The 12,390-nt window shown below is 35.4% G+C and overlaps 1 protein-coding gene across 1 annotated transcript; it reads right to left on the reverse strand.

Annotated features, from left to right (window-relative positions):
- Nucleotides 1-1,230: 1,230 nt before the first annotated feature.
- Nucleotides 1,231-4,233, reverse strand: LOC131930449 (ficolin-2-like). Its single transcript, XM_059286941.1, has 5 exons — nucleotides 4,188-4,233; nucleotides 2,361-2,483; nucleotides 1,922-2,086; nucleotides 1,676-1,864; nucleotides 1,231-1,283 (listed from the first exon to the last, which is right to left on the reverse strand). Exons 1-5 carry the CDS (start codon nucleotides 4,231-4,233, stop codon nucleotides 1,231-1,233), a joined length of 576 nt encoding a protein of 191 aa, XP_059142924.1.
- Nucleotides 4,234-12,390: the final 8,157 nt, after the last annotated feature.

The raw sequence follows: 12,390 nt of genomic DNA on the forward strand, positions 1-12,390 counted from the left end.
GAATGATTGCATTAGTCTGTTTTGAAAATCTTTTTTATTTTATCTTAGCCATAAGACCTCTAATTCTCAAGTCGGTCATAACAATATAAAACATGAAAGCTTTGTATATGTTATGGTGTTTCGTGTTTCGTGTTATGTCTATTTTTATGTTTTTTGTGTATTTATATTATTCATTTTAAATACATTTCCTTTTTATACCATATTATTCTTTAGTAAGTACTTTTTAAAAACATATTTAAAATCATTCTACCCATTTACTAAATTAATATCAAAAGCTTTCTGTAAATTATTGTATAATTGTTCAGCTTGTTGTATTACACTTTGGGCAACTATGCTAGTCGGTAGACTGTATTGTCTTAAGTCTAAATAATGTTGTAGGTATTAATTTTTTGCCTGATTTTCTAAGCTTTGCACATGTATCGATATAGGTTGCTTAAATAGTTAGGTCATGAGCTTGGTGCCCAGCCGGAGACAAAGGCTGAGACACACTCTGGACAAAAATGTACATGCTAGATACAAGCCACACTCTGGACCAAAGTGTACAAGCTGGATACAAGCCACACTCTGGACCAAAGTGTACAAGCCACACTCTGGACCGAAGTGTACAAGCTGGGTACAAGCCACACTCTGGACCGAAGTGTACAAGCTGGGTACAAGTCACACTCTGGACCGAAGTGTACAAGCTGGATACAAGCCACACTCTGGACAGAAGTGTACAAGCTGTATACAAGCCAAACTCTGGACCGAAGTGTACAAGCTGGATACAAGCCACACTCTGGACCGAAGTGTACAAGCTGGATACAAGCCACACTCTGGACTGAAGTGTACAAGCTGGATACAAGCCACACTCTGGACCGAAGTGTACAAGCTGGATACAAGCCACACTCTGGACCGAAGTGTACAAGCTGGATACAAGCCACACTCTGGACCGAAGTGTTCAAGCTGGATACAAGCCACACTCTGGACCGAAGTGTACAAGCTGGATACAAGCCACACTCTGGACCGAAGTGTTCAAGCTGGATACAAGCCACACTCTGGACCGAAGTGTATAAGCTGGATACAAGCCACACTCTGGACTGAAGTGTACAAGCTGGATACAAGCCACAAACTTTAAAACTTTAAAAAATTTTTTTACATAGAATATTCGAACAGGTCACGCGCGCTGCGGCGATCTCAAAACAAAAAATAATTATTGACAAACTTAATTTAATTGTTATCACTGATGTATTTTTAGATGTCTGACCTGATGTTCTGTCTATAATCTTTACATATCTCTGTCTTTGCTGCATAAGAAAAAAAACCATACATTCAATAAAATTTAAGCATCCTCCGCAAGGGATATGTTGAACACCTCTCGTCAAAAGTGTATGGACAAAGGAAGAATCCGTTATTTATGTTTTTCTTTTAGTTAAAACAATGTGAAAATACAAATATTAAATAAAATAATAGGTTACAAAACTTTTGAATGCCTATTTAATAGATACCAAATTAAACAGTATGATTAATTCATGAGCTTAAAATTGAAATTCCTAATGTTAAACTGCTCTAAATTTCATTTCACTGAATGTTGCGTTGGAATTTGTTCTCCAATTGAGTGTACCCCAAACCCCGTTAAGATGAGCGTACGAGCAATCACGAAACCACCACGCTCCACGATGGAGACTTGCACAGTTACCAGGCCATATGTCATTATCGCGGTCAAATATTGTGAACATCATGCCATTTAGTGCGGCTAGACTGTCCACGACATTTCCTGTGAAGCCACTAACATATAGCCTGTAGTTGTCTGCCTCGCTAGAAATGTTGAAGCTGGAATATTTGGCAAAATAATTTGTCCCATTGAAGATCATATCCACTCTCAGTTCTGTTTGACGGTTTGACGTTAAGAGATAAATGTTCTAATTGCCCAGGTAAAAATTACCTGAACTAAAATCACCAATTTTATATTCCGTCCAGTTCCTGTAAAAATTTACAGGACCAGAAACACGTCTTTGGAAAATGGTCCATCCTCCACCGTCTGTCACTGTGTCACACATGACCTGAAGTTCAGAGTTTATGATCACCAAAGTTTGGATGACGCGCTGGCCTAAGAAATAAAATGTTCCCTTACAATTTAGTATAAAGAGTAGAACAGCGAAGTGTGTCCAGCATATTACAAACAAAAAGACAAGGAAAATTTGCGCAAATTAAGGAGGTGGCTTATGTACACTACTTTATGTGCTTTTAGTTAAAACACATGGTTAGTAAATGTTTTCCCAAATAAACAAATAGTAGCTTATCAAATGCAATATATAATAATACATCGTGTACACATTTTTTAAATTCATCATTTAAACCAAAAATAATATGACGTTACATACCTGTACAAAACAGGAAGTCTGTTTGTGAGATGGAACCATCAGACAGGACCGTGAACTTTCCACTAGAGAACATTTTCCCCTGAACATTTTGTTGTAAAGTTTTCATTGGGACAAGCCAGGATCCTGTTACACGTAACACAATTTATTCATTGAATACTACAGATTATTCACTCTATATCAAATATTTGTAAGTAGGCTAAATATTCACTAAAATATTATTTTCGCTAAAGCAGTCTTGAAGGCTCTTAGCATTTTAGAGTAGTTGGAGATTGTGGATTTGTCGGTTTACAAATGACAATATCCCAAATAGAGAAGATGTTAAGTCCAGCTCCCATACTATTACGTCAAGTCACATTCCTCTACCAAAACGTAAAGTCACATTTCCCAAACAAGACGTAAGTCACATTCGCCTATCTAGGCGTAAAGCCACATTCGCCTAAAAATACGTAAAGTCACATTCGTCTATCTTTGAAGAAAGAATAACTCACAATACCATCTAGTTGTCACAAAAACAACGGTGTTACATTGGTGTCAGAAGTGGTCTCCCAGTAATCTACAAAATTGGAACATTCAAGCCAAAAGTGGTCCTATAATTGTTACGAGGTCTACGATGTACATTCAAGTCAAAATTGGTTTTCTAATGATGCTATTATAAAATGAAGAATCAACCATTGTCATATTCAAATACAAATTAAGGTTTCAAGTGATTTTTTGTGACAAATTATTGTTACATATTCAAGATTGTATTTAAATTTGGATTTAGCTGCTTAAGGATTCAAGAAAAATGTATTTAAATTGTTTTAAGGATATAGCATTAAAATGATTTTCTGTAAAGGATTTAGCTGATATAATTTAATATTTATGTTTTCTGATTGATAAACTGTGTCGATCAAAAACTGGATGTAGCCGCCCCCTTTCCCTTTGCTACGCCTCTGAAAACATGGGAACTCACACAGGCTACAATGTCTTCTGGTTTTGTTGTAGATGTAGCTGTAGCACGTTTTGTTGGAACTTGAACAACGTGAGGCGCAGGAAAAAAGACTGACTTGGTCAAACTCAACATAGATGGGCAGTGTGGTCACGTTTGTGTCATCAACAGCTTTATACTGGGTTTGTTGTATTGGTTCTATTGACTGGGCTTTAAGCGAAGAAAAAATGTAACGTTTTAAATTTTATGGTTGGAACGAAATGCATAAACACGTTAACTTGAACGACTAGAGTTTTTTTCCTAGACTTGAGTCCTTAGACGACCCTTAGTTCAAAATATTATAGTTTACCTTGTTTTAAAAAGTAAATATTTAACATGTAGTTACAGAAAGTAAAGCCAGTTTAATATCAAGTGCCGAGATCAGAGAAGCAGTAAGTATTTACTAATTGGCATCCTCATTACTAAAGTAAAAAGGGCCGAGGTATAAATACATACATACATACATATATATATATATATATATATATATATATATATATATATATATATATATATATATATATATATATATATATATATTCAAATATCATTTGAAGGTTACCATATATATGTATATATATATATATATATATATATATATATATATATATATATATATATATATATATATATATATATATATATATATATATAGTAACCTTCAAATAATATTTATCAATTTACGAATATTTATGCCTGCGAAATTAAAATTGTTTTAATTTAAGTCTGAGTTTTGTCCTATAAGTACAAAAGTATTTGCGAGTAAGTTTGTGTTCTCTACACAGAAACATTAATTTGCTAAGTTTGGGTATGGGACTCGAAGATTTATATATAGCACTTTTACAACAAACACAACTAACCTGGTGTGATGATACACTGGGCTACAATAAAGATCACGGCCCACATTGTGTCGCTGGTCTACAATCTTTACAAGACTTGTGATGTAGGCCTACTGGGACTTGTAACTCTTACCTGTTTCTAAAGTAAGTTTAGATTTAAACAGCATTGATCTTACGTACCGCTAGTGCATTCATTAAATTAACACAACATACGGCTGGTGCACTCAATAATTTAATGATGCTACATCTAAATATACTATTTGAATTGCCACTTAGTCATCAGACTTTAATGATGCTACATCTAAATATACTCTTTGAATTGCCACTTAGTCATCAGACCTTAATGATGCTACATCTAAATATACTCTTTGAATTGCCACTAAGTCATCAGACTTTAATGATGCAACATCTAAATATACTCTTTGAATTGCCACTTAGTCATCAGACCTTAATGATGCTACATCTAAATATACTCTTTGAATTGCCACTTAGTCATCAGACCTTAATGATGCTACATCTAAATATACTCTTTGAATTGCCACTTAGTCATCAGACCTTAATGATGCTACATCTAAATATACTCTTTGAATTGCCACTTAGTCATCAGACCTTAATGATGCTACATCTAAATATACTCTTTGAATTGCCACTAAGTCATCAGACTTTAATGATGCAACATCTAAATATACTCTTTGAATTGCCACTTAGTCATCAGACCTTAATGATGCTACATCTAAATATACTCTTTGAATTGCCACTTAGTCATCAGACCTTAATGATGCTACATCTAAATATACTCTTTGAATTGCCACTTAGTCATCAGACCTTAATGATGCTACATCTAAATATACTCTTTGTATTGCCACTTAGTCATCAGACCTTAATGATGCTACATCTAAATATACTCTTTGAATTGCCACTTAGTCATCAGACCTTAATGATGCTACATCTAAATATACTCTTTGTATTGCCACTTAGTCATCAGACCTTAATGATGCTACATCTAAATATACTCTTTGAATTGCCACTTAGTCATCAGACCTTAATGATGCTACATCTAAATATACTCTTTGAATTGCCACTTAGTCATCAGACCTTAATGATGCTACATCTAAATATACTCTTTGAATTGCCACTTAGTCATCAGACCTTAATGATGCTACATCTAAATATACTCTTTGAATTTCCACTTAGTCATCAGACCTTAATGATGCTAAATCTAAATATACTCTTTGAATTGCCACTTAGTTATCAGACCTTAATGATGCTACATCTAAATATACTCTTTGAATTGCCACTTAGTCATCAGACCCAGTGGCTATGACGTGGTTATGTCACACACACTTGATGATATGAAGAGAACTACTGCCTGTTACATACCATACCTGATGCACATGGCCTGTTATACAACACACCTGATACACCTGGTCTGATGCACCTGCCTTTTACAATATCATGACCTATATATGTGTTCACAGGTTATCCATATGAAGGGATAGTCTGGTCAGCACTGTCCACATTAGTTCTCGTCTCCCTTCATTGCCGCCACGTCTCACAAGCGGGGTACAGGGTGACTTACTTTTCCACGACATCGCCCTTCACATCTTCTACCCTCCTCAACTCTTCCTTCACCCACTCCGCCAAACTGTCATCAATCAGCCCAATTAGCTTCCCCTCCTCCTTCAAGTCGCTGATTGTCTTCTAGAACTCCTGGTGGTGGTCGCCATGTTTATAACCCAATAAGAAAAGCAGGTATGCTTGTAATATTTAATATCATATGCTTTTACTTCTAATGTAACTTGTAAATTGAAAGAATAATTTCTGCCAATTTGGCAATTTGGCTCTCCTGACCTTAAGATGGTATCGCCGTTTACAAACTAGTATCGAATCTGATATCAACCTGTGGATAACTAATTTAAAAAAAATAAATGTATAAATGTTTAAGCTGTTTTCAGAAATAATAATTGCGAATATATATTATTGATTTTATGTTTTCTTTACGATAATGTTAATTTAATTTAATTGTTTCCTATTTATATAAATCTGTGCATTGCTTAAGAACGGCGGGAAAATACATTAATTACTATATCGATATTTAAAGAGTATCGATTTCAAATGGTCGACACTTGTTTGGTAATTTGATTAACTAAATTACCAATAAACCAAAAAATGGCGATGCAATGTTAATTATAATAACAGCTATATTTGGAGGTTATTAATACAATTAATGTTAATTTTATTCAGAGGAAACAAGTATTTGCTGTAATAAAAGTAGGGCTAATTAGAATAATGCGGCCAAACTACCTATAAAATATATTTATAGATAATACCCTAACCGTATCCCTTTTAAGCAAATATAAATAGTAATTAGATTAAAGAAAGTACCGATTATCAAAACATAATGATACAGGGTTAATTACTTGTAATGCCGGCCATCATTCGAGGTGATCGATTTACTTACTTTCAATTTTATTCTGAGAAATAATTTAAAATTACTTAAAATATCGTGGCTAACCTATTAACCAATAATTTAAAGATAAAATAATTACCGATTAAAATATAAAATCAACAAACGCCTAATTAATTACCTAATTGAATTACCGATTTGAAATTTAATCACAAACAGTGCACACACCAGTTGTGTAAGGAAGTGATATGTGACGTGAACAAGAAGTCACCTAAGTTATATACCAGACACGGGGTTTTATTTCTTTACACGTCACGCTTGAGTGGTTTTAAAAGATCAGACTTGAAAGATACACTGGTATCTACTCGAGCCGGGTGTAAATATTTTGTTAGAATTTAACATGAGCTTTTCACCCTGTACTTTAAATCGTTGTGGATACATTTATAGTATGATATAGACATGGACACCTGTAGACATAGACAGCTGTAGACATAGACGGCTGTAGACATAGACACCTGTTGACATGGACACCTGTAGACATGGACACCTGTAGACATGGACACCTGTAGACATGGACACCTGTAGACATGGACACCTGTAGACATGGACACCTGTAGACATGGACACCTGTAGACATGGACACCTGTAGACATGGACACCTGTAGACATGGACACCTGTAGACATGGACACCTGTAGACATGGACACCTGTAGACATGGACACCTGTAGACATGGACATCTGTAGACATGGACACCTGTAGACATAAATTACTGTAGACATGGACACCTTAGACGTGGACACATGTAGACATGGACACCTATACATGTGAACACGTTAACGGTAAATAGTAGATTGTACCGTGTTAGCGATGAACATCAGTAAATTAATGCAATTAAACGGGTAGGAGGGTCTGTGTCACTTCTCTACCGGGGATAGTGTTGAGTATATTTAGATTTAGCATCATTAAGGTCTGATGACTAAGTGGCAATTCAAAGAGTATATTTAGATGTAGCATTATTAAGGTCTGATGACTAAGTGGCAATTCAAAGAGTATATTTAGATTTAGCATCATTAAGGTCTGATGACTAAGTGGCAATTCAAAGAGTATATTTAAATGTAGCATTATTAAGGTCTGATGACTAAGTGGCAATTCAAATAGTATATTTAGATGTAGCATCATTAAGGTGTGATGACTAAGTGGCAATTCAAAGAGTATATTTAGATGTAGCATCATTAAGGTCTGATGTCTTAGTGGCAATTCAAAGAGTATATTTAGATGTAGCATTATTAAGGTCTGATGACTAAGTGGCAATTCAAAGAGTATATTTAGATGTAGCATCATTAAGGTCTGATGACTAAGTGGAAATTCAAAGAGTATATATTTAGATGTAGCATTATTAAGGTCTGATGACTAAGTGGCAATTCAAAGAGTATATTTAGATGTAGCATCATTAAGGTCTGATGACTAAGTGGCAAATCAAAGAGTATATTTAGATGTAGCATCATTAAGGTCTGATGACTAAGTGGCAATACAAAGAGTATATTTAGATGTAGCATCATTAAGGTCTGATGACTAAGTGGCAATTCAAAGAGTATATTTAGATGTAGCATCATTAAGGTCTGATGACTAAGTGGCAATTCAAAGAGTATATTTAGATGTAGCATCATTAAGGTCTGATGACTAAGTGGCAATTCAAAGAGTATATTTAGATGTGGCATCATTAAGGTCTGATGACTAAGTGGCAATTCAAAGAGTATATTTAGATGTAGCATCATTAAGGTCTGATGACTAAGTGGCAATTCAAAGAGTATATTTAGATGTAGCATCATTAAAGTCTGATGACTTAGTGGCAATTCAAAGAGTATATTTAGATGCAGCATCATTAAGGTCTAAACACACTCCCAGAATGTAACATCAACGTATTCTATCCACTTGACCGCATCTGTCTATCAACATCAAAGATTGCTTGTGTGTGGGAGACAAGAACAGCCACTCTCAGAGCTGGGGTAACCCTGACCTTAATTCTGGGGTAACCCTGACCTTAATTCTGGGGTAACCCTGGCCTCAATGCTGGGGTAACTCTGACCTCAATGCTGGGGTAACCCTGACCTCAATGCTGGGGTAACTCTGACCTCAATGCTGGGGTAACCCTGACCTCAATGCTGGGGTAACTCTGACCTCAATGCTGGGGTAACCCTGACCTCAATGCTGGGGTAACCCTGACCTCAATGCTGGGGTAACCCTGACCTCAATGCTGGGGTAACCCTGACCTCAATGCTGGGGTAACCCTGACCTCAATGCTGGGGTAACCCTGACCTCAATGCTGGGGTAACCCTGACCTCAATGCTGGGGTAACCCTGACCTCAATGCTGAGGTAACCCTGACCTCAATGCTGGGGTAACCCTGACCTCAATGCTGGGGTAACCCTGACCTCAATGCTGGGGTAACCCTGACCTCAATGCTGGGGTAACCCTGACCTCAATGCTGGGGTAACCCTGACCTCAATGCTGGGGTAACCCTGACCTCAATGCTGGGGTAACCCTGACCTCAATGCTGGGGTAACCCTGACCTCAATGCTGGGGTAACCCTGACCTCAATGCTGGGGTAACCCTGACCTCAATGCTGGGGTAACCCTGACCTCAATGATGGGGTAACCCTGACCTCAATGCTGGGGTAACCCTGACCTCAATGCTGGGGTAACCTTGACCTCAATGCTGAAGGAAAGGAAATTGAAGAATGGTAGGTACCTCATAACATGCTAAATTGGATTTAAAGATACCTACCAACCGCATATCATTAATCGTTATGCTAGGTAACAGAATCAATACTGAAACTTTAAGATATCATTAATCTGTATGCTAAGTAACAGAATCAATATTGAAACTTTAAGATATCATTAATCTGTATGCTAGGTAACAGAAGCAATACTGAAACTTTAAGATATCATTAAGCTTTATGCTAGGTAACAAAAGCAATACTAAAACTTTAAGAAACGAAGTCCTACAATGGCTTCTCAACAAAAGCAATACTAAAACTTTATGAAAAGAAGTCACACAATGGCTTGTCAACAAAACATCCAACGATGACGTAAGTTAACTAGGCCTTCTCCTATGTCAGGGTAGTGTAGGTGAAGTAGAGTTGACCGTCAGATGACAAGCGTCATGTGAACCAGGTCTGACCTTAAGAGTTTATTTAATTAGGCCAACAGATCTGACTTAATTAAGCAGCAGTCTTAATTAGGGCAACACATCAAGAAAAAATCTTAAAATCACTGTTTTAAAAGAATTATTTGATTTTATTACTTTCATACACAAGATCATGAGAAAAAATTAGAATGCAGATGAATTTTAAACTGACACAAAAAAGGTACGTAATTGGAGTTCCTTAAAGAAATTTTATATTTTAATTGTTACTTCCCTTAGACCGTAAGACGAAAATAGCACTTAAACTATATAAAAGTTTAGGTTGCTATAGAGTAGCTCGATTTACAAGTAAATAAATACGACGTCACAGGCTCTTTCGTGCACAAAAAAAATCTAATTCAAATGTAGTCGTTCGCATTGGTATGTTAACCGTTTAAAAAACGATAGAACGCGATTATGATTCCAATCATATATGCCCTCCTTATTAGCAGTTATTGGCCGTTATCGCCGTATAATTTTTATTTCAACTTTTTACTTGTTTTTGGTAATCTCATATTGAGTTTAAAAGTTGAGTTTTCAAAAATTTACTTGAAATAGTAAAACATTGAGACGAACTCTGTTTTTAGTGGGATTATTTTTATTATTTATTAAACTTCCTAACTAGCATATTTATTTTAGGTTTATCCGTTTAGCAGACTATGCAAAATATCTCACAAACTAGGTACACTATTAGCGGTATCGATACCGCATTTTCATGTTCCTTCGTTTTATAGTAATTATGTCAATAATTTTTATACATCTTTTTCTTAAAGAATGTTAATAATTAAAGTAGTAAATGGATAGATTCAAAGATAATAAATTAACCTTTTTAAAATAGTAAAAATTGTTTGAGTTAAGCTAATTATGTTGCGGCCTATACTACGTGCTACTAATGATTGAATTAGGTATACGATAAATCAACACATAGTTGATATTAAGTCATACATAGAATGATTTAAAACTAAAAATAATGTCACCAGGCCAATGTGTATTCATGTGTTATTAGTTACTGCTGTATTGAATTCCAATCAAGTATTATTAATTTTATTTTTAAAGTTCTATTAACTGTAACACCCTAATCAAGCTAATCAACACTCGCCACGGCTGTATTCTTGACCTACAGGCTGTCGTATTAATGTTTTATTTCATCAGGTCAGACAGCTTTGGTTACCTAATGACGTCACGACATCAGGTAAGACAGCTTTGATTACCTAATGACGTCACGTCAAAGTGTGTGTAGATGTTCCAGATGAAATCATACACAAGTGTCACCTTGACCTGGATACACTTTATAGCCAGTCCAGTGTTTGTGTACGTTTATTTTACCGCCCGTATAAAGCTTGGTCATGCCAGTCCAGTGTTTGTGTACGTTTATTTTACCGCCCATATAAAGCTTGGTCTAGTCAGTCCAGTGTTTGTGTACGTTTATTTTACCGCCCGTATAAAACTTGGTCATGTCAGTCCAGTGTTTGTGTACGTTTATTTTACCGCCCGCATAAAACTTGGTCATGTCAGTCCAGTATTTGTGTACGTTTATTTTACCGCCCGTATAAAACTTGGTCATGTCAGTCCAGTGTTTGTGTACGTTTATTTTACCGCCCGTATAAAACTTGGTCATGTCAGTCCAGTGTTTGTGTACGTTTATTTTACCGCCCGTATAAAACTTGGTCATGTCAGTCCAGTGTTTATGTACGTTTATTTTATCGCCCGAATAAAGCTTGGTCATGCCAGTCCAGTGTTTGTGAACGATTATTTTAACGCCTGTATAAAGCTATGACATTTAATGAGCAATTAGGTATTTACAAATTTTGAATGTTGACACTCAATGTAAAAACTGCCTTGTAACAAATACAAACATTTTACTTACAACGATCATCGGTGTCACTAAAATAATTAGATACCTGGCGTTGTGTGATAACAATTACATATCTAACTTTGTGTGACAAATATGAAATAAATATTACATTGACACTAGCTAAAATTATTTAAAGGTACATAATTCATGTTTCTTAAATATTTTTCTTTTTTAATTGTTATTTCCCTTTGACCGTCAAAACGCATTTTTTTATTCCTCCTAGTTAGATCCCACGTTTATGTCTGTTTTATAGCAGACACCATAAAAATGTTCATTGCTTTTTATCTATCCAATTCTTCCTATAATTTACTTTATAGACCAAACTGGCAGGATCTAGAAGATCAAGTTGCTATAGAAACAACGAAAATATGTGAAATTTAACACATTTTCAATTAGCTATTAATTAAGATTGATAGATTGTTAAGTCGTATACAGTCATATCAAGGGATCGATCATGACTTAAGTGTTAAATTGTCAACTTAAGTCAAGTACAGTAAGGAAGACTAGATCTTAAGATCTATAGGGAAGATGAAGTAGAGTTTCAGTTTCCTGACAAATTTTAACGTCAGTTTTGAGATCTAAATTTAGCGTCGAAATTGAGAGTCACTAGATCCAAACTTTAGCATCAATTTTGGGAATGCAAACTTTAGCGTCAATATTGAGAGTTGCTAGATCCAAACATTAGGGTTAATGTTTAGAGTCGCTTCATACAAAATACAAACAGAAACAAAAATGAGAAAGAAAACGAGTTGATTTAAAACTTTATTTACGTTTATAT

The sequence above is a fragment of the Physella acuta genome, unplaced genomic scaffold (genome assembly GCF_028476545.2).
Source record: "Physella acuta isolate Inbredline_101_S28 unplaced genomic scaffold, ASM2847654v3 ptg001778l, whole genome shotgun sequence".
Taxonomy (NCBI): domain Eukaryota; kingdom Metazoa; phylum Mollusca; class Gastropoda; family Physidae; genus Physella; species Physella acuta.